The sequence below is a fragment of the Corapipo altera genome, unplaced genomic scaffold (assembly GCF_003945725.1).
Source record: "Corapipo altera isolate COAL_440 unplaced genomic scaffold, ASM394572v1 68, whole genome shotgun sequence".
NCBI lineage: Eukaryota > Metazoa > Chordata > Aves > Passeriformes > Pipridae > Corapipo > Corapipo altera.
This window is the reverse complement of record NW_020884919.1, coordinates 3681716-3705690: the sequence shown is the minus strand read 5'-3', so window position 1 is coordinate 3705690 and position 23975 is coordinate 3681716. Positions and strand designations below refer to the sequence as shown.

Below are 23975 nucleotides of genomic sequence, written 5' to 3'. Positions count from 1 at the left end.
TATATACAAAAAAAATATTCCTTTCCTGGTGCTGAAAAACACTTCTTTTTTGTTAGAACATCTGAAAATGGCTGCTACTGTTTTCAAAAGATCTTTCACTCCACTTTCTTACTTTACCGCTCAGTAAGTGAAACATATTGCAAATGCTGTGGTAGAAGCAGCTGCAGAATGGCCAGAGCATACACAGATCATTATTTGAGAAATTTCAACATCAACTGGCTTAGATTATAAAGATGCAAAAGCTTAACTTTAACTTAAAATGCTCAATCCCCATTCTTAATAATTCTCCTACCAACAGAGAGGTGAGACAGACCACGGAAATGAATTTATTTCAGTTTAAAACAACTGAGTTTTGCTGTTTCACTTAGGTCTGTGCAGTGCCTAACCACAAAGCTTTTCAGTGGTGCTGTTATTAACTTCTTTCATTAACTCAGATTCGAGAAATACATTTGTTTTTAGCAACAATAAAGGACCGCAGCCTTTAAAACGTCTGGGTATTTTAGCACTGCACAATTTCTGAATACTAGATGAAAGAAATATAAGGATTTATCTGGTATGTTTACTGCCCTCTCTTCACATGAAAAGTGCCGCAGTACGTTTTAATTTCTGTTTATTTCCCTAAAACCCTCTCTGTAATTTCAGCTGGATGCAGTAAAAGCTATGGCCAAGCAAAGAGCTGAGTAGCTGCAGCTTTGTGAAGCATCCGTGAAACAAAGCATCACTTACAGCCAAGGCACAGGTTAAAATCCCCACCAGCAATGGGCACACCATGGCAGCATCGGTGGACTTTATGCAACAGACTGAGATGACTTTCTAGAGCACATTGTTTCTGTCACAGCATTTTTATCAACCTCTCCTCAGGACTCTGTTGGTACCTCAGTTTGCTACAGGATCACTGTTTACAGAATCACAGAATGGCCTGGGTGGGAAGGGACCTTAAAGCTCATCTCATTCCAAACCCCTGCCATGGGCAGGGACATCTTCCACTAGCCCAGGTTGCTCCAAGCCCCATCCAACCTGGTCTTGAATACTCTCAGGGATGGGGCACCACAGCTTCTCTGGGCAACCTGTGCCAGGGCCTCACCACCCTCACAGAGAAAAACTTCTTCCTAATATCTAATTTAAACTTACTCACTTTCAGTTTAAGGTCAATCTCCCTTGTCCTGACACTACACACTCTTGTAAAAATATTAATACAGAATAATTAATAAAAAAAAATTACACAGAGAAGGACTCCTCTGGGTTATGATGCTTTAGACAGAAGGACACCTTAAATAACACAGAGCAGCACAAGCAACACCTACCATGAAAGAACCTGGTTGTATCCATACTGAAAATCCCTTTCCTGGCATTTCTGGACAGGATATGCCAATTGGTTCTCATGGAAGTAGAGGACCTTTTTCAATTTGCCAAGGTCAGGGCGGAGGGCAGCGAGTTCAGCCAGGTTAAGCACCGAGCTTGCAAAGAGGATCCTGGAAAACAAGGAGAGCAGTGTTTCCTGTCGGTGAGTGTGCTCACAGGGGTCACCCCTTCCCCTTCCCTCCTCTCCCCCCCTCCACCAAGAAAAACATAACCCCTATAGGGACACATCAATAGCTAAGCCTTAATACCATGTAGCAGCATTCGAAGTTTTGATCTCTTAAAAAGCAGCTGCTAAGAACCCAACTAGAAAAGCACCGAATCTCATTGGTCTTCCCAGCTCGGTTACAGAGAGATGCAAAATAAAAAAAAAAAAAAGCTGGATGGATTTTATTGAAAAAGGCAAGAAAAGCTGTATCTGAAGGACAAATGGAACAAAGATAAGGCTGACTAGGGAATACTTTGCTTGCCAGTTTCATTACACTTTACTTCTTTATGCAACCAACTACTGAAATTCAATATATGAGTAGGAATGGCACATGTTCATGTTATGACATAAACCCTTTTGATTTATGCAGTGCACTTATCTAGTATGGTCTGCTTTTCTTTCCCCCCCCCCTCCAGCCTTTCTCTGGTTTACTTTCACATTTTTATTAGGTATCCTCTGTAATGAAATGTTGTTCCTACCCTTGCACCCCAGTCCTGCCGCAGCACTCCTGCTATTCCACAGTGCACACCACTGCATGCATCCTTCAATTAGAGAAAGCAGGCACAAACAGCACTAACAAGCTGCTATCTCAGCCTTGTATAACTTCCCAGGCCACCAGAAAACGAATGTATTTAAATGTGTAATACGAAATCGTGACCCTACTGTAACCAGTGGTGGATTTCCCTGCATTTCACCAGAAGTATGGGAGCATCTCCTGGCCCCTGGCTCGCACTGCTTCCAAGCAAGCTGAATCCTGAACCTTCAGAGAGCTGCAGAGCCTCAGACATTTGTGTTCTGTGTTTCTTATCACAAGGGATTAAAAAAAAAAATTGAGATCCAGTATTTATTGCACACAGAACATGAAGCTTTAATAAACTACTTTCCAACACAGCCTGTTTCTGAATTGGTTTTTTTTCTATGTGCCATTTTAGTGGTTCAGATTAAGAACTGATTTATACAATGTTTTATTATTTTAAAATATTTCCCGTTTTTTCTATTTTTCCCCTATTTTTATTCCCATTCTTCCTCTTTTTACACGAATTTTGTGTTCAAGGTTACTGCCAAACCCACATCACTTCTGATTCTGGCTGTCAACCTCAAAACTTGTGAACTTCCCCAAACACTCATATATATCACAGCATATCAAACATATCACATAATATCATATCCTATGCTAACTTACACCCTTCTTAGTTAATCTGTATCTGCAGAACAAGGAGTTCCTAGAGAACAGATCCTGTATCCATCTTCATCAACCTGAGTCAATGCTGATCTGAAAGGCTTACGAAAGTAAGAGATGAATGTTATTGCCTTGTTCATCAAATATTTGATGGTTCTAGAGGGCCTGTCAAACAGAATGACAATTAAGATATGAACACAGGTTGATTACAAGCCATACTAGGAGGAAAAAACAGTTTTACGTAAGTCATTACTTATTTGTCACCATGAGTAATGACCTGTGGACCTTGTAATGACCTGGGTGCCAGGCTCAAAGCAGAGGCAGGAAAGCTTCCTGGGGGTGAAGCAATATCCCTGCTCAAACACTGCTGTGAGTTTAGCACTGGAGTGACAAAGAAAAATGCAAACTGGAGAAAACATACCCCAAAAATCACAAAAATGAGATGAAATGGTTGCTTGGAAAAACTCAGGCTATTGATTGGGGCAAGGGAAAATGGTTTTCCACTGAAAAAGGATGGGTCTACATTAGGCATAGGAAAGAATTCTTGGCGGGGAGGGTGGTGAGGCCCTGGCACAGGTTGCCCAGAGAAGCTGTGGCTGCCCCATCCCTGGAAGTGTCCAAAGCCAGGCTGGACAGGGCTTGGAGCAACCTGGGCTAGTGGGAGATGTCCCTGCCCATGGCAGGGGGTGGAATGAGATGAGCTTTAATTTGCCTTCCAATCGTTTTCTGTGATGAGTTAGGAAAAAAACTGATGCAGGATAGCATTGATGAACTTAGCTGAGTTTGAAGGAAGAGAGGGGAAAAAAGAGATGGCACATTGGGACTGAAAACATGGGAAGCAGCACAGAGCAAGGGTGGAAGTGGAAGCAGTGGAGGTGCCCAGGCTGACATGCTGACTGGAGAGAAAAGGGCAATGGGGAGACAATGAGAGAAGAGATCCAATTTAAGTTTAGAGAAAACCATGTAGCTCAGAAACATCTGAACTTGCTCAGATTGACAATGGGATAATTAGGAGAAGAATATGAAAAAAAGATGGTTATAGCCACAGGAAAGGAAAATAGTGTTTGCAGTACTGGCTTAGGCAAACTGGAGGAATTCAATAGCATCATTAGAGTGTGCTGGAGGCTGGCTATGGCAAGGAGGACTGAAAACTTGGAAAGCTTGCAAGAAGTAGACCTAAATTTTCTTCACTGTAAATAGAAAGTGATAAGCAGATCACTTATCACTGCCCAGCTCAGCACAATAAACTGGTGTCAAGAGAAAACTGTTGCAATGACAAGCAGATTCAGATTTAGAGCCTGAAATGACACTGCTTACGTTTCTTACAGCAAGAAAGAAAAACAAAAATAAACCCATTTATTAGAAAACACCCTCCCTGATTCGCATGCGTTACTTCACAGCGCTTCCAGAATTTATCCCAAGTACGAGACACTCTTACACTTGCTTCTTTACTGGCATAAAAGCTGTTAACTACCAGCACTAACCAATTTCCCCGGGTTTATAAGCTTAAATAACACCTGACAGCACGAGTCCCCGTGAACATGCCCACAGAGCAGCCGCGTACGTGGCTAATGGACTCACGCAGGGCACTGGAGGATATGCTGGAGTGTATTTCCATTTAACACCTATTACAAAGGGGAAGAAAGGAAAGTTTATTATAATGGAACGTGCGACATAAATATATGTCAGTTGTCATTCCGTGTGACATCAACTTTCATTTTACCTCGGGTTATTATTTAAGTAATAAATCCTAACAAGGTGAGCTTTATCATCCCACGGAGTGTATCCGGGAGGTAGAGACACAAGGTGATGGCAAGAACGCTCGAAACATGATAATTCCTGACAGCTGCTGCTTGAGCACAAGTTAAATTGAACAGTTTATCTCAGCATAAAGATGTTATAAGGTTTTATGTTTAATTTAAAAAAATTAACATAAAACCCAGAGAAAGCAGAGTTAGGCAATCTTTCACAAACATGACATACTACAATCACTGTATAAGCTGGATTAGTACTTATTACCATGCTACTAGAGAATTAAGCTGTTTTTAGACCACCAAAGAGCTTTAAATTGCAACTTTTGTCTCTGTAAGAGAAACCTATATTTAAAACGTCTGCTAAATTCAAATTAACAGCTACATCATTAACTTACCATCTCACAAAACCCCCTACAATTCAACCGCTATTATGGTATCCTTATCGAGACCTATCAACACCACAGCATTTAATACATACAGTACTCTTCAACAAATACAGCGTGTGAATCCTCACTAAACCTGCGCTGAAGGTCACATTCCTAACACACTGCCTTAGCTCTCCTCTCTGAAATATCCCTGAGTACTCTGGTGTGGGACAAATGACCTTCTCCCATAGAGCAGTAGCCCCATACTGCCTTGGAAACTGGCCAAATTTCAGGGCCACCATCACACAAGCTGCAGTCTAACACCAAGCTTGTGCATCATCTGAATCAGTTCACAGTCCTTCTGAGTAACTACTTGTGTGAAATCAGTTAAGCATGTGCTTAACTAATTCAAATATTCCTGGGAAGGAAGCTGAGCATTCCTGCAGGTTTAGAGCTGTGGCATGTCCAGAGAATGCTCTGCTCTTTGCTATTGTCTTCTCCATTATTTCACTCCAAAGGACTGAAAATCAGTAAAATATAAAAGCCTCTACTTTTTTTTTTTTAATTACCAGTAGACAAAATGACTAATACAGGTTTCCACTTATATCAAGCAAATTATAATAGTGAAGGTGCTAAAGCATTTTTATTTGGTTTTATAAATCTTCTTTGTGTCACGCAGCCGTGATTTACTCTTTTATGGCATTGCCCTAAATCTTTCAATTAAATTCCCATGCAACTTAACTAAAAACACATTTTGCCTTCCCCTTGGGAGACCACACAGGGCATATTTATGTATCTATGGATATGGAGGCTGAACTCCACCAGGCTTATGGCACAAAGCACATTGAAAACAGCACCTGAGCTGTACTGGAATGTTCCCCCTGTCTGGCAAAAGCTCTGCCAGCACGAAGGACAGATGGACATGAGCACCTCAAGGTAGCACAGGCAAACCAGTGCTCCCTGGAAAAGGAGAACTGCTGCAGGATACGATCCCACAGCAGCAGTAGGGACCCCGCTTCTCTGCAAATGAAACACTAAATCATAATTCTCTGCTGCAAAACAACTACAGCCACAGTAAAATGACTTCATGATTGAAGACCCGGTAGTCCAGAAAAGAGGTACGAGTGCTCTTTGTCTGCCAGGTGCAGTATTACAATAAAACAGACATAAGATTTGGGTAGGAGTACAAATATGAGCCTCTTAGGGGAAAGGGGTACTAAAAAATCACTGTTCAATAGATGGCACTGACTGAACCAGTCAGATGCTGGCACAGGTTGCCCAGAGAAGCTGTGGCTGCCCCATCCCTGGAAGTGTCCAAGGCCAGGTTGCACAGGGCTTGGAGTAACCTGGGCTAGTGGAAGGTATCCCTGGCCCATGGCAGGTGTTGGAACAAGATGAGTTTGAGGGTCCCCTCCAACCCAAACCATCCTGTGATTCTATTTCTGGGTTGCATTAGAGTTTACCCAAACCATTCTGCTCTATGCTGCCTCCTTAAAGGCCAAGGCAAAGCCAAGAAGTTTGACCCTAAACAGAACCACCTCAAGAAACACAGGCTTCAAAGGCGATGGAGAATTCAAGCTCCTCAAGATCAAACCTTGTGGCTTTAGTTCCTCCATCATACAGTTTCCTTGATTTCAACCCAGCAATTAAACAAGTCCATGGATTTGGCTTTAAGTTATCTTTCAAATGTAAACTGTATATCAAATATCACTTTTAGTGCCTGGAATGTTAAACAGAACAGTTATTTTTGTTTATTATTACACACAATTTTACATGATCAACTTGCAGAAGTTGCATTTTTATCACTAGCCTAAGAATACACAAATTACAATCCCATATAAAATGCTTTTCCCTTTCCCATTACACAATAGATGACACTGAATTTCTGAACAATAAATACTAATAAGTGATAATATATGACAGTATACAGTATAATAAATAATAAATTAACAATAATTTTTTGACATGGAATATACAAATGTCAGAAAATGCTTATAGATATTATACCTCATAAATTAAGGGTTTGTAGATAGAGCATAATTTGAAATGTTTACAGAAATAATTAAGTCTTACTATTTTAATGTTCTTTATTTTTCAGAACAAATCACAAGGGTTGTCATGCCTTTCATCTTAATTAGGCCATGTGTTTGTCTTATTTATTTCTATGTACTTTCATAAACGTTTACAAATATTAATTGTAAAGAAAAATATTTTTTCCTCTTGCTGTAATTGCTATATGTACATATAGTACACAGTGATAAATATTCAGTTCAATAGCTTTGGATTTGGGGGTTGCCTTGTATGCTGAAATACAGTAGGAATGAAGAGCTTGGTTTGACTTCATACTGCCATTCCTTTTTCTGTATATCTTTTTATTTAAAAATACACCATTTAAAATACTCAAGAAGTTACATAAATGTATTTTTTGATTTGTGAATTTTTTGGGTTCTCTCTCAATTCCTTCCCATCCCTCTGAATCTTTATGTCAACCAGCTATTAGAGGATTTACATACAATCAAACCTCAGAATCCAATTTTAGGGCCAGATCCCCATCCGACACAACTGGTTAAGAATCAGCCTTCAACATTTACCACTATTTTCAATGACTTTTAACTCTAAAAGATATTGAAAACTATGTGAAAACAGTTAATCAAAACTACTTTCCTATTCAACATCACAAGGGAAGCTTGAAAGAGACTCTCACAGAGCAGACTTTTGAGGGGGAGTGTATTTTGTTTGGATTGCTTTGCTTTTTAGGCAATGACACTGAAGCTTCTTGAATTTTATTAAGTGTGCGGCACTATTTTTTTCCCTGAATTGTAATTAAATTTGGCTTCAATTAATTACTGACAGATGCACATTTTTACTTTAGTGGCCAGATTGTTCACCATGGGCTACATCAGCCTCTCTGTTCCCACGAAGGGAGAGGTCAGGACCAAGCAGTTATAGCTGTGGTGATGGGGGGAAGGAAAAAGCCATGAATCCACATCATCTTCTCCTCACTCAAATTTTGTCAGTAACAAATAATGAAGCAAAGGAATTTTATTAGAGCAGAGCATAAGCAAATCAGAATGATTTTCACCCACTAGTGAAAAGTAGTCGTTGCTGGATGGTTTCTATAAGATGGCCAGACTCACTCTGCTCAAATAGATGGAGCAAGGAAAAAGCAGGAAGCAAGAAAAACAAAGGATATAGTGACTGAGGGTAACAAAATTCACCAAAGGTAAATATACGGGATATAGTGACGTACAGTGAAAAGACTTTTTAAAAAGAAAAATGCATGTAAAACTGATGTTCTACTCAATTAGGCAACATTTAAACAGTGTTCTTTATTGCTTAAAGGCTGCAAATCCATTTCACCGGGTATTTTATCTGTCCAACTCTGGAGAAGAGCCAAACATGTCAAATGACTGGCATGAACAATGCAATATGGTCAAGATGTTGTAGCAACCTGGAGAAGTCCTAAGGCTATTCAACAGCAAATCTGAACTACAAATTTTGAGGATAGTTACTTCAAGTCACCTGGTGTCAGTTCAGATCCAGGATGACACAGAAGAAACAGTCCACCTCATGGATATATGGATTTCATTGCAAGTGAGACTAGTTTATCCCACTGAAAGAGAATCAAACTCAGTGCAGCACAAACCCACCAAAATACTGAGAGTTTCCCTTACAAAGGTTTGAACCAAGAGATGCTCAAATGAAATAACCAATGGCTGATTTTCCACTATTTTAATAAGTTCTGGCAAACTGAAAACTCAAATCTTCCCCAATGCTCAGGTTTACACATTTTGTATCTTAAAACAACAGAACACCCACTCACTCTGTACAATTGCAGAGAAGATCATGGAATCATAGGATGGTTTGGGTTGGAAGAGACCTTAAATATCAACCAGTTCCAATCCCCTCCTGTGGGAAAGGTTTACAGATTGTTTAGTGTTACATTTCAAGTGCCCCAAAAACCCTGTTCTCCCAAGTATTTCAGACTGTTTTTTACGTTGCTTTATGCACCTTCATATCTAATCACTTTTTTTTTTAGAAATTTGAAGACTGTCACTAAAAGGGACTTAGCTTTCTTAGCAAACAGCTTTCACATTTTTCTAATATCCCACAGCTCTGATTTCATCTCACACGATCCATGAGCAGCAAGTCATTTAAAAAATATTTTTATGGAAGGTCTCAGCTAATTTTCCCCAAAAACTCCCACTCCAGAGCATCAATCCAAAGCATAACTACTGCCTAAGAATGGGGACCTCAGGAAAAGCAGGATTCTTCCCAGAAAACTAATACAGTCCTCGAAAAAGCTCAGACTGTCATAAAACCTGAGCAGCTGGCAACTCTGTCACCATGAAGTATCCATATGGAAGACCGAGATGTGTCAAACTACCCAAAACGAGTTTGGATAGTGCAGAAGATGGAATAAATAATTCAGTATCTTCAACACTTTCAACAGCAGGTAGTAGATATGCTACCTGCTCCTACAACGTGCCAAAATGTAACATGTGAGTGAGAGCGAGCGAGAGAATGTGAGTATCTCCAACCTGTTTTCATGAGGATATTTTGCTCAAGGAACTTCTCTTTTTAGAGGCATATGATCCGTATCAGATGTTTGTCAGGAGCAGGCAGCACCACAGAACATTAGGAATAACTTCGTGATTTTAATATATATTCACAAAGTGAATTCACAAACTCCTTCGTATACGCATACTAAAAAAAAAAAAAAGGGTATTTTAATCAAATATTACAAAAAATATGAAATGAAATTATGTATTTCTCCCAAATGCCCTTCACACTTCTCTAATATTTGTTGCTGCAGCATAGTGGCAACTTTCCTGTCTTAATATAAGCTGAGTAAACTATTCCATGTGCTCAGTGAACTGGCAATCAGATCCACAGTTTAAATATTTCTGCTCTGTGTTCATGACATAGTTCAACTATAAAACTACATTGTGCAGTGTCAGTCTTCTGCCACTTCTTCCCATAAGAAACAGTCACACACTGGTGCATAAACATTCATCATTTATACTTAGAGAAGATAAAGTGACACTTCTGTTCCCTAAGAAATTAAAATGAGGTAATTTAATGCTTTAGGGTCTCCAGACCCGTATTTGGAGGAGCAAACCCCTACCTACACGGATTTATCCACCAGCACTTCATCAAAAACACAGGGACAGCAGGTAGACTGATATTTAAAAGCACATCAATACAGAAAATGTCAGGTTTTGTGTCTTACACACTATTTTCAGCCCCTGCACTTTCTGATAAGAACATTTCTTAACTGAGCAAAGCCCACACTCGCTACCAGATTTGAATGATTCCACCGAAATGGCTGAGCGACCAACTGAAGTGAGATTTCAAAGAAGTGAGACAAACACTCTCCTAAACTCAAAAGCTGCCAAACATATTTCATCAGACTTTCAAAAGATAATTGTTTTGTCTGTTCTGAATTAAGCTTTAAGTGCTTTAAGAAAGGTTTCTCTACAAACACGGCTAAAGATCACAAAGGGGAGCATTTGGAATGAATGGAACCCTTCAGTCATGTATTTATTTAATATCACTTGCATCATGCCTGGCATATACCATAAACTGGTTTATTTCCATTTCCATAACATGATTTTAAGGGTAATCTGTACTGATGTCCTGCCATTTTATTTCACGTGTTATCGTAACTGGGCTTTGTTTATAACACATCTTGGAACTCCTGACATGGGATGTGAGGGATCAACCAGTTCTGGAAGATTTAAAAAAAAAAAAAAAAGTCTTTTGCCCGTTTTTCTTCTCCAGCTCCTGGCTGAGAGTTTTGCAGGGTTAAAAACTACAACAGGCATTTACACTCATGTCTGGTCAACTTATACAATGTGGATGTGTTCCTTGAGTAAGTAACCCATATCTCCACACTGCAAAATGTTGAGATTTCCCCACATGGAAAATTCCAATAATAAAATAATACTTTAATAAAAATACTTCTAGGCTTCCATATACTTTGCAAATTATGTTTTTCCAACACATCTCATAACTATTTATTACTTCTGAATTTCTCTTACCATTAAATAAAGCATCCAGTGCTGAATGCCCACTATTCCCCAGGAACATGAAAGAGAAACACACGCCTCTGGGGTTGAAATCTTACGTAATCAAGTCAGAAGAACACACCGGATGCTTTTTAATCTTCAAGATTAAGAAGCTGAGGCCAAGGTTTGCTTATCAAAGGCCACCAGGAGAACCAGGGTCACAGTGAGAACTCAGGAGCCTGAGCCAGAGTAGAAGATAAGTGAGTGTCACGATCTAGTGATTTAATCAACTCATATATGACCACATCACGGTTTATGTATCTTATGGACCCTGCTCACCACAGTACCTGACAGATGTCCCAAAATATTATCTTTGTGAGACCATAAAGAATGATTCAGTATTTCCAGATATCATATTTTCAGTCATAGATAGATGTTTATGCACTATGTTTTTGTGTGCATGCACATGGAGATATATGACATATATACATACTATATGCATATATATTTTCTAGCAAATCCACCATAAACCCACGAACCATTCTGAATTGAGCCGTGCAAACTGTGTCCAGGAAAACTGTTGACAACAGCTAGTTTGTTACTGAGAAAAGACCACTCTCCATCACAGAAAGCTAAAAATCTGTTCAAGGTGGCTGGGAAATGAGCTTTCATATCTGCAAAACCTGAGCACAGCAAAGTAGTTTTGGTCAAGGTCTCCAAATAACACCACTTTTCCAACGATGCCTTTGAACTACACATAAAACCTTTCAGGAGCTCCTGAAAAGGAAACCTGACTCAAGCTGTTTGTCAAGACAACTGAAGATGTTCTTTGGAATGTATTTCCAAAAAGGTTCTGGAGCACTGGTAGCTGTGCAATCATATGGGATTAATTTTCTGTGTATATCTCTATATATCGCTGGAAGAAACAAATTAACTTGAAAATTCAAAGATCTTTATACAGTCCTGTGCTCTTAGGTACAAATATTTAAGTAATCTTTACTTCCTGTCAAACACTGAAAGGGATATTAAATTATATTAAATTATTATAGATACAAGTAGTAAAGTTTCTTTGCTGCTTTCTCTGTTATCTTCTGCATCTTGGTATTTCTTACACGGAGTATAAAAGTTATTTTAATATTAACTGTGATTTAAATTCCTGCTTCTGTTAAAACACTAAGTCTGTGCAGGATGTATAAACACCTGCCCAGAAGCCTCATGAATTTTCCCTGTAAGGGATCACTCTACAAACTGGTTCAGGAAAACAGTATTTATTCACAATATTCCTCTCCTCAGTGATTTCAGGATGTCAACCCTTCATCCACCCTTTTTTTTTTTTACTTTAAATTAAATGAATAAATAAACAAACCCCATAGAAGGAAGGAACTTGACCATCCCACTCTCAACTAAAACCAAAATTCCCTGCTAAGCCCTATGACCACCACTAGTATGTGCTCGGCATGGTGGGAGCTGCCCAACCTGCAGGAACACAGAAAGGGTGAAATTCTCCTCCTGACTTCATATATGAAATTAAAGACAGGAATACAGTCAATGTTTTAAAGAAAAAAAATAAATATGGGAAATGTCCCTCTCTCCTCTTCCAGGATCTGTGGATTGACTTGATGGGAAAGAAGCAATCTGGTAGATAAAAGATAAAAAAATTAATATTTTCCTTCTCTCCTATTCCTGTGTAATAGTAGAAAGAACAAAATCAAGAAGCAAGGAACTACTGGAAAAAAAAAAAAATTCAAGCCAAAATTACATCCGTCAGGGTGATGGAGTGCAGTGTCCTGCCCAGTCCCACCGCAGGCCTCCTCAGGGCTACTGTTTCAAGTAAAAATTAAACAAGATGACACAGAAACAGTTCGAGATTGACATTTTCCAGCTTTGCGTCATGTTACATTATTTGAATGAATCTCAACTTTTAAAAACATCCAAAGAAAAGTGAGTGAGGGTTGTATAAAAAAAGACGTGGAGGAAATAAGACTCCCACTAGAAACAAATCAGCCACCCATGGTGAGTTTTACCAAAGGTAAGACTATTCTTAAAAGACATTGTTACCTATCCCATCCACTCTCTTTTTATTGCCACATTAACATGAAAAATGCACATTATTCTATCAGTATTTTTTCACTGTGACTTCACTCAGGTCCATCTCACAAGGGTTGCTGGATGAAGCTCAGTGTTTCCACCACTGCACCCTCAATGTTCAGAGTCACACAACACAAAGACTCCACTTTATTGGAAGGATACAGCCTCAAAACTCCAGAAAAAAAGCTCTTCAGAAGTATAAAAATAATATGCAGGACTTTTTTCTCAGTTACCAAGAAATTTGAAGCAGCGAGCATTCAACCTCCCTCTTCTCAGCACTCAAAAGCACTTACAGAAAGCCTGTTCTTAACCCTGCCACTCAGAAAAAATTCCCTTTTATCTTCCATTTATTTTCATTTTTACCTGAAAGGCAGAAAAGAGTTGGGCTTTTATGTACACCAAAGACAAACTGGACTTTTTTTTGCAGCGTATTAGATTGCGGTCGACTTCCCCTTCGATCTGAATGGATGCATACCTGAATTTCCACCAAAAAAACCAGCAATTTTGCCCTTCTGATTTAAGCCCGGCACGTATTTAACGTTAACGTTCATCTACCCATGTTCTCACTGTTTGAGAACTCGGCGCAGGTGTTATTAATAAAATAAATTTATTTTTAAAAAAGGATGCTATTCTATAAGCTTTGAAGCTCACACATAGTCTAACTTAAGCCAGCTTGGGCTCATCTGGTCTTTAAATGACTCCTTTCATGTGGTCAGCCCACGAGCCATACGTACTGCTGCTCAATCACGCCACTGTACATCGTCAGCGCGAGGATGATTTGCATGATTTGCATTTCCTGTACGCTCCGGCTTCAATGAGCTCTAAAAGCACCACGTACAAAAGAAACCACCGCCAAGTAATGCAAAGATTTTTAGTTAAACCAGATGAGAACTATTTTAAGTCGGGCTGCCAATACTGAAAAAAGAAAAAAATAAGAAAAAATTTAAAAATAAAAAAAAAAAAAGGGGAGGGGTGTGGGTGGGAAATGTCTCGGGGATATCCTGTTAAATAAGGATTTATTCGGAGGGAATCTGAACTTTAGATTGATAACCTTACTTTTAAAATATAAAAGTTGTATCAATTCCTTCAGCAAGAACTTTTTTCCCCCCTCAATATTTCTTAGCTTTTGGCACCACATTATATTATTTATTTATTTATTTAATAGCACACAAAATGGATACTGATTACATTCGGCTTTATAAGGTAGGAAAACTAATCTAATCAAACTGAATTCACCGATTGCTGGTTAAAACTTCTCCCTATGAAGAAATCTTTTATTTTACCCCAAATGATCAATAAAAGCTGTTGGACAAACAGCTATGACAGAAACAGCATTACAGTGGGCTTCAATGAATAAGAACTGAAGTAAAAAAAAAAAATGTACCAGAGCCTCGTCGTCATGAAAAACAGAGACAGATGGGGAGCCAGACCTATATGATGCTACAAATAGATGAATATCTTGTAAGGATTTCAACAAATGTTATAAGACCCAGTCAAAATCTGAAAAAGTACAGTGCAGCAGCACAAGCAAATCTGAAGCTCACCTGAAATCCGAGCCATAATGTCATCATTATATAGATTATCAACATTTCAAAATTAACAATAAAAATAGAGAGTGTCCTTAAAGCCTTTTTGAAATCTATTCTAAGTAATGGCACAATTAGTAATGTCATTATTTAGTACAAAGAAAATAAAATTAAGAAAGTTGGCTTTAACAACTACTTTGGAGAGGAGGCGTGTCCTGCTCCAAACTTAAAAATAAAGGTTGGCACACACACTTCACGTTTCAATATTGGATTTTATGGCAAATCTCTCTTTAAAAATAGATAAATTCAGATGACTGAAGAATAGCAGGCTGATAGAGTGGGCTGCATGTGACCAGCTACAGGGCGTACATCACGTCTGCCTGGTAGAGACCCAAGACAGGCTGCTTGAGGAATCTGCATATCATCACACTCCCTAAAAACCACAGCAAACTCCCAGGGCTGTCGCTTCCAAAGGACACTCATTTTTAGAAAATTAAGTTGCATCTTCCTTTTTTTTTTTTTCCCCTTCTGTATTGTTCAAATGTAACCAAATATCAGATGTGAGCAAAACTGTTACCGAGGGGTTAAATTCTGCCCTGAATACAAAAATTCCACTTATTTCATTGTTGCCTGCAAATACACAGTCAAGAGAAACATTTAATCACAACACGCAGTTTCTATATTGTGACTGTAAGATTTAGTAATCGAAATGGTTACCAGGATAAAAATGCATTCTGTCATTTTTCCACTTAGAGAGCCCCTGTATAATGCTCTTATTTAAAGGTCAGCTAATTTTATTATGGAAAGTAACTAATAACCTTTATTAATTCTTAGGTTCGCCATTCTCGAGCTCGTCAACCAAATAAATAATACACTGCAGGAAGATATGATACAAACCAAGCTGTTGAATACAATCTCTCCATGTTTGCAACAGACAAAAGAGGTCATTAGAAATTTAATACGTGGGGTTTTTTTGCTCTGGAAATTAGGAAAACATGGATAGACAGAGTTTTTTAAAAGCCAGGCTGCTAGTCCTCCCCCCTGCTCCAAGATGCTGAGGCCACCGAATGAGGTGCTGAATCCACTAATATCCAAGTAAAACCATGATCCCAAATGTTATGTTGCACCTTTTTTTATGTAATTTCCAACATTTGCAGGACGTGCACAATGTTGGAGACCATAAGAATTTTGTTTAGAAAGTCTTCTGCTTTCACTTAATAAAAATGACTGAACAACATGGAAATATCGAAGTTAAAAATATATGTATTCATATTTTATTCTCACTATACTTCTTGTATGGGAAGCATTAGTACATTGCACACTACAAAAAATAACACAAGATTTTCCACTTTCATTAAGTATTTCTTGTTTTCCAGAAGTACCTCAGAATCCAGCATTATTCATGGTCAGCCTCTCCTAGCACACTGCGTTGGGTGAGTTTGTTCCTAAGAAACATTACAACGCTTGAAACTAAAAATAGACGGTTATTTTTAGCTATTTAATCACATGAGGAAAAGACACAGTTTGTATCAGTCTTCTTTAATTTACAGAATAATTCCATAACGCGCCCTGTGTGTATATCGTGAAAATCCCTGGCACACAACCTCCAGGCTCCCACACCGGCTGCAAGTGGAAGCAAAATGGGGTTTAAAAGATTCCAGCAACAATAGTCTTGTGACTAAATCAGAAACAGAAGCACAAGTCATGAGCCAAACAGATACCTATCGGTTTCCTTGAGCTTAATCTGATTAAAACATGGCTCTCAAAAATGTTTAATAGAATGCCACGTCAGAGAGCAGGCAAATGATAAAAATAGTTCATGACAGGAAATCATTATTAAAGCAGCACAACTTTTGTATCTGTTATGGAAATTTCCCTGTAATTTTTCGAGGTTTCCCCTTATGCTTTTTCTTGAGTTGCTGTGACACTTCTTTTTTTTTTTTTTTTATCCCCTCAATGGTGTGTAAGTTTGAGATGTAAAAAGAAAATTATCACTGCAATTTTCCAACTATACTCTGCTCAATACCATCTCAAGTGTGTCATACATCATCTTGCCATTCACTTGAACAAAAAAATCACATAATACGCAGAGGTAGAAAATAATCCAAAATGGGGAAATGTCAGTAGGGCAAAACGACATTCATATGCCAACACAGGGGAAAATACAATAAATAAATAAACAAATAAATTTTATCTTAATTTTAAGGGCTTTCATAATGAAAGACTCTTAAGAATGTTTCAGTTGGGGAAAATTTCTATGAAGAGCTGCTGGGAACAACAGGAGAGTTGTTCTAGAGTTGACCAACCAACATCAGAAGAACAAAACTGTTGATAACAGACTATCACAAATCAGCCTTAACTTTTTAAGAAGTTTGCAAAAATAAAATTCAGAACCCTAAAAAAAAAAATAAACCCTAATTTCTATCCTTTCTACTATCACGACCCCTATCACAACCATCCCCCAAAATATCCTTTAGAGAATTCCATAAAATATAAACCACACCTGTAACATTTTGTTCAGCCTTTAGTTACATAATCCAGAAAAAGCTTCTGCAACCAAAAAACACCAACCAAACAATAAAATAGTTTTACAAGATCTTATCTTGTAGAAGGTTGACTCCAATTCCTAATCCCTACTTTGCCATCTTAAAGAGACTTCAACAAACTTCAACAGCCACCCCCAAAAACCTTTAGATTCTTCTTAAAATGTCAGTGGTAGGGGAAAAAAAAATCCATCCATCAAATTAGCTTTTCAATGAAAACAGATATTTCATCTCTAATGATGATTCCAGCTACCCCAAAGAAAAGCAAGGATTACTAGATCACTGATGTCCTGGCTTTCCATGAGGATACCCCAACATCCCTCCTGTACCACCACTTGTCCTCCAGCCAGCCCCTCTGCCCAGCAGCCTCTACCACTGCACATGGATACTCAAACACAGGCAAGTTTTTAAAATTTAGGTCAAACTCATAATTATTTGCCACCGGCACATCATAAGACAAACACATGATGTAGGGAAACAACGAGGTGCTTCACAGAGACGTATCTTAGATGGAATCAGGGCTGGCCTTTAATTAAACTCCAACTACTGCCCACCTAAAATCCAGGGGCGCCAGTGCACCACAGCAATAATGATACATTTTAAAGACAGCAAGAGTCACCATATGTTTTGCAAGTGTCTCTAAGGCCTCCTTGATTTCTGTCCTGGGTATACAGCCAAGCTCTATCTGACTCAGCATGAAAGGGAACGTGCATCCTATTAACAGCAGTGCTTAAACCTTATTCCATAAAGAGTTTTCCAAGAGCACTCACATCTATTCTTCTTAATATCCCTCCCACATTAAGAAATTATTATCTAATACAGGGAGTAATCAGCTCATGGTCTTACTACAGTCATCCTCCTTGACAAAGCAGGGAAAAAAACACCCAACTGCGAAGCATTAGAAAGTCAAGGTTCAAAACATCCTCATTTGTTGAGATCAATGCAAATTTATTTAGATCTCAATGCAACAAGACCAAATTCTGTCTCCTGATACAGACTGGTAAATTCAAAGCCTCTATTTCTGCAGTGGATCTCTACCAGGACACATGGAATGTCACAGTAAAGGACACACAGTCTGAACTGAGGGAAGAAAAGCTGGTGACAGTGAAACCAGAACTAGTTTTAATGTTAACTTTTAACATATTACCATGACAGAACATGGTATAGCACAGAAATTTCATGTTTTCCTGCCATTAAACAGCTTCCTACACTGAAATACCATTATAGAAGCCTAGGCTAATAGATAATTAATTTATTACAGTATTAATAATAGCAGGAATGACATTAAGAACAAGCCATAAGACGGAGCCAAGCAGGCCCTTCCAGGTGAGAACTGAATGGGCAGAGTTCAGGTGTTCACCAAGAGCCATCCAGATCGATGCCAATTTGTTCTCAACATGCCTTCTCTCATCCCATACCCTCCTCTCCAATCCATTTTCTCTGTATTATCCCAGGAAATGAGATATGCAAAAAGAAAATAGACATTTTTGTGGTTCTAAGGATCAAAAACACGTATGTGTAGAATTATATAGAGGGCCAGAACACCTCCCATCGCTTCAGGTTAAATGAGTCATCCACTTCAGAATAATGACCAGTAATTAAACAAGAACCTGTAAAGCTGTTAAGTGCCTGTAACAATTCCAACCTATGACACTGAAGGGATACAAGCTTCCCAAGCACTGAAACCATCCATGTGATCTATCATACAGTGGAGCCGCTTGCAAAATAACCTCTCACCTATGGAAATTCTTCTCCTCAAGAAGCCAAACAAAAACAATTTAAAATATTTATTGGCATAAATATCAGCCCTGTTCCATAAACTGCTGAAGAGACATGACATCATGCTGACTACCTAGACCTGTCTGGTGGATAATAGCCCCAGATTTCAGGTTGAAGACTAAACTGCAGGAGCATTGGAAGGGTGAGAATCTACAGGTCACCACAGATGCTCAACACAAATCTGACTCACCAAAGCCAGAGCTGACACTCCAGCAAATATAGGAGGTCTGGTGGTGGCAGAGGGTGACACCACAAAAACAAGTCTTGTAATATTTTTGTCTTCGTTTCAGCCTCCTTGGACTGGAAGGAGGAAGGCTTTCCTTTAAGGGGACACAATTGCTCCACCCTCCAGTCCCTGTACTCAGATTTGCTTTCATGTTGTACTGACTCTGCATATTTCCTGATGCATTAGCAAAATAATTAGCAAGTCCCATGCTCCAATAGGGCATTTCCATCAGTTTTCTATCAGCACAACAAACTGCACTTCCCTGTGCTCCCTGGTTTCTTCTTCCACATTTCTAGACCTGAGCTACATGACCTTAAACTTTCAGTGCTTTGCTGAAGTCCTTTCACACAGCTCATTTCTAAATCTTACTCGTCTACAAGTACTTGTTTTTCCCTTTCTAGCCTCTTACATCTCTAAGTGCCAAGCACTTGGCCAGCCAATATTCCCAAATCAGGCTTCAAAGACTCAGTTCTGAATCGTCTTGACTCAGGATGTGACAAGAAGGGGCAGGGACCCCCCAAAAGCATGGCACTCTGCTCCTGCAGGAAGGAGCAGATGGCCACCTTCCAGATGGCCGCCAACCTCGTCTCACCAATTCCAACATCTGTACCTTGAATTACATCTCAGAGGATGGTCCTGAGACAGACTGCAGGTCACTGCCCAGGGCCCCCCGGCTACGCAGCTTCTCCACAAGCCAAAGCATTTTGCAAAATGCAGAATGACAAGCCTGGAAAAAGGTTAAGACTAATTAAAGTTTGTAGCAGGGCACAGTTGAAAAAGAGTTCAAAAGTAGACGTTAAGGAGAAACCCATTTAAATACATATATTTTAAGTGTATCTCAATTCTGGAGAGACTTTTTCTCTCCAGCCACAAACATCCCTTGCTTTCCACATGGCACCTTGTAAACCAGGAATTAAGATGTGAACCATGAAAACCCAACCAATCCCAATGGTTTTGCTCCCAGGTCACCCCACAGCTGAGAACGGGCTTATTTTTCAGCTTCCAGACCAAAAGTCTCTCACAGCACTACAAGAACACTTAAAAATGGGTTGGATCCAGCTTTGAACATGATAAACTTCCCAAGACTCAGGGAAACAGCGGTCAATGAATTTTAGCTTGAAGTAGCCAAAGAGTAATTTGTGAATTCTGTACCATCTAGATCTAATTTTAACGCAGCCACAAATTATATTGTTTCTTCATATGAACTTAATCCAAGTCCTCTTTGGGGCAGTCAAACTTGAAACCTACCAACAGGAAGGTAACCAAACAATTTTGCCTGCCACAATAAGAGGCTGGTATGAATTAATGGTTTCACCAGTTTTACAGCATATATTCTTCTACAGTTTATTTAATAAATTCATAAATTGTTACTACTTTCTTATTCTGAGTGCATAATTTCCTCAAAAAGACTGTTTCTAGTCATTTAAAAGAAAAAAGTGTGTTTTACAATAGGAAAAGGGAGTACACTGCATTTCAAAATCCATTAAAATATAAAATTCTGGTTACAGGCTCAACAATCTGCCTAATTAGTTTTTCCTAATTAGCAGGATGCTCTAACCTCTTTAATAAGACTTCTGTGGACAGAATGTTCCATATTGGTTATCCATCTGAGGAAAAAACTAAACAAATACTTCTTAAGTGCAGCTAATAGAACAAGTGTGGTTGGGCTTCATGGTCAGAAGGCTGCTCTGGCATGTAATTCTGGCAATCTGCAAAAACATGAAATATTCTACCTTAAATACTCTACTGCTCACACTAAACACCCCTCTGTATTTTCAAGACAAAATTAAAGATGTTATACACACAAGTTAATGATGTTACAGTTTTAAGCCACATGATGGGAGGCAAAATAAATATATAAAATAAGATATAAATAAAATAAAAATTAAAATAAAATATGGACGGGTCAAAACACACCATGGAAAAGTGAACTGAAGAGATAAGGGGAAGGCAAATACCACAGTCATGCTGTAACAACCCAGAGCATGGCTGCAAAGGCGTTTGCCTCCACAGCAAAGCACTTGCTTGGTGCACACAGCTTTTGTACCTTCCTCTTCATCATTCACAGTCTCAGTGTGTACCTAGCAATGAAGAGGCAACAATATTACCTCCAAGTCCCCTCTTATCCAATAAAAATCATTCTTTTTATTACTATATATCAATTCTGTAATTCAAGGACTAGCAGTTAAGAGAAATGCAGAGCCCCAGCAGCATCTGTGGTCAGACACAAACATTCAAGATAAAGAAAACTCAGGCCCTTGTTCCATTAGGAGTTTGCAGAGCAGCTGCTGAGCTTCATCTCAACAGCTGAAATATCCCTTATACTCCTTAAATGCACAGGAAGCACACAAGCTTCTCAAACTCCCTCCCTGCCACCAATTCATTCACCCCGATTCCACCCGTGGCCTGAACATGTTGGTCTCATCACCCATCAACGGACAGGAAAACTATTATATCCCTCATTTTTTTTCCAATCAGTATCTAGGAAAACAAGAGCCATGTGCAAAATATAATCTGAGAACAGTCCCTTGAAAACCTCCTGCTAATGACAGGAGGTACAGAGGCACCATAAATATTGACTTCAAACACGCTGAGCCCCAGAGACCCCACGCACTCCACAATGTCAACGACCTTCCATGCAGCTGTTAGCGTTGGAAATTAGTATTTTAAAAGTACAGATGCTGGCTCTTAATGCTGAAGTTATACTCCACTCATTATAGCATTACATGGTTAATGGTTGGATTTGATGTTCTCAGAGGTCTTTTCCAAACTTAGCAGTTCTATGAGTCTAGGATTAAAATCTACTATTTTTTTTCTGTATTGATATGTAAAACTATATCAAAGTATTTTTCATCTGTTTATAACAGAATGAGTATTAATTCAAGACCACTCTCTAGGTTCTCTACTCCATGATTTAGAGAAAGAAGAAAATGTAGGTTTTATCATTTCTAACTCATGGTGCAATTTTGAATAATTTAGACTCTGGTTTTCCGAAGTATTTTCTGGAAATTTGTCTTTTCTCACATTCCTTCCCACCACCTCTGCCTGGAGAGCTTCTGTCTTTTTGGGCAAGACCTGAGATCTGTCTCTAAAGCACTTAAGTCCTGAATGCTTCAACAGCCACAGAAACCACTGAAAACTGGTTCCAGACGAGGCTGGAGCCACAAGACTCTCTGCAAGGCCAGTCTTAAACCTCAAAGATTCAGTTCTACTGCAAACCAGATTCTACCTTGAGTAGATGGCAACACAACTGTCTAGAGTAGGTAAAGACTCTGTAACCAAGTCCTTACTTCAGAAATTACATTTAATTTTAGCTCCTGTACAGTTTTATTATAGTATAGCTATAGCAAGGAAATTCTTCATCTATTAATTTAGGAATCATTAAGTTCTAAATAAAATAAAACAAAATAAAAGATAATGCCATTTTTACAATTTCCACCAAAATTCATTTCTTCTTCTTGCATAGTTTCAGCACCTTTAGTACTATTTCTCCAAATTAATTTGAAATATAAAATTTTGAGCTGTTATATTTTTGATAAAATTGATTACCAGGAAGTACCTGAATTAAAATAATTTAAAATAATTCTATTCCTCGAGGTTTAAACACAGAGATGTCACTATGCGTGATAACTGAGAAAAAAATGCCTGCAAACTAACTGTTACTAGATAATGGTCCCATTTATCATTCTTAAATTCCATCTTTAATTAAAAATGGGATATTCTCTTACATAAATAAGAAATTGCAGATGGTCTCAAATTACTCCCCTTCAATTTTTTTAATTCTTCCATATATAACCAACATACATAGAATTATGTGTTCAAAAATTTCTTCATGTTACTACATAATACTTAATTACATGAAGATTTTTCCCTATTCCAAACAGATACACATAATTTTATGTAGAGTATGTTATGTTAAAAAATATTTGCACACAAAGAAAACACATCAACAAAAGTCAGTAGGAATACCATTAACTGCAAGAAAAGATAAACTTGAAATAAATTTTCTGGTTTTTTACCGATAATAACTTAGACCTTTTCTTTTTAAACCATTTGATAAATCACTAGTTTAAAGCCCTGAAGTATGTCTATCAGATAAGATACACTTCTCCTCATATAATTATTAGAAATAATACTGGTAACAGGAATAAATTCTTCCATTAATTCTGCAACAAGAAAATCATATATTTGCTTTTGATGTTGTGTCCACTGCTGTTTCCCTCATTCTTTCTTCAAGCTGCAACTGGGCAGAAACAGAAGTTCAAGTGTGCAACAAGTAAAATGGAAAGTAAGAGAGCTGAAACAAAAAGTGATAAGTAGGCAAGGTTATAAAAACATAAACAATAAACCCAGTAAGTGCTCTGAAATGGAAAACATTCTTTAAAATGACTGTGTCCACTGGACCATCAGAGGAGATGTGCAGGAGGAAGGGAGGAAAAGACAGGGACAAAGGACAAAGGCAAGAAAGGAAAAATACTGCCCAAGGGAATAAGGAGATTGCAGAAATCTTCATTACAGAATGATGAACAAAAAAACCCTCCTTTTAGTTGCTTTGCATTCAAAGATATTCAAATTATTAGACACAATTTATGTATTCACATTTTTTTTGAAGGGAAGTTAAACTCATCACCATAACGACTCAAAGCCTACCAATTACAGGTATCATCCAAAGATACTCAGGCTGAGTAGTATAAAAGGGAAGAGGAGGAGGAAATAAATGGATCAAACTGTGGTTTGGGGGAGTAAGAAGTCCATCCTAAATTAAACATATTCCATTGCACCATGATTTGGCACAGAGATTGTAATCAAACTCCTGCCTAGGTACGTGCTGCATGTTTAGGGAAGAAACTATGCCATAACCCACAGAACTAAGTGTTTTATGGGTCAATTTAGATTAGCATTTCTGTTTGATGCAGAATAGCATTTATGAGGCAAC

The 23975-nt window shown here is 38.4% G+C and overlaps 1 protein-coding gene across 11 annotated transcripts in view; it reads right to left on the bottom strand.

The window, feature by feature from the left end:
* GTDC1 (glycosyltransferase like domain containing 1) overlaps positions 1 to 23975 on the bottom strand; it is a 179147-nt gene that overhangs the window by 88223 nt on the left and 66949 nt on the right. For 7 of the 11 annotated variants that reach the window (XM_027656261.1, XM_027656266.1, XM_027656267.1 and 4 more), the window contains one exon: positions 1305 to 1472. The exons of 1 other annotated variant lie outside the window; for it this stretch is intronic. In XM_027656261.1, coding sequence (XP_027512062.1) covers positions 1305 to 1472 — 168 coding nt within the window. Of the gene's footprint in view, positions 1 to 1304; positions 1473 to 9407; positions 9574 to 19649; positions 19757 to 23975 lie in introns of those variants that run through there. 3 more of the 11 variants (XM_027656270.1, XM_027656273.1, XM_027656272.1) reach the window with 3 other exon arrangements.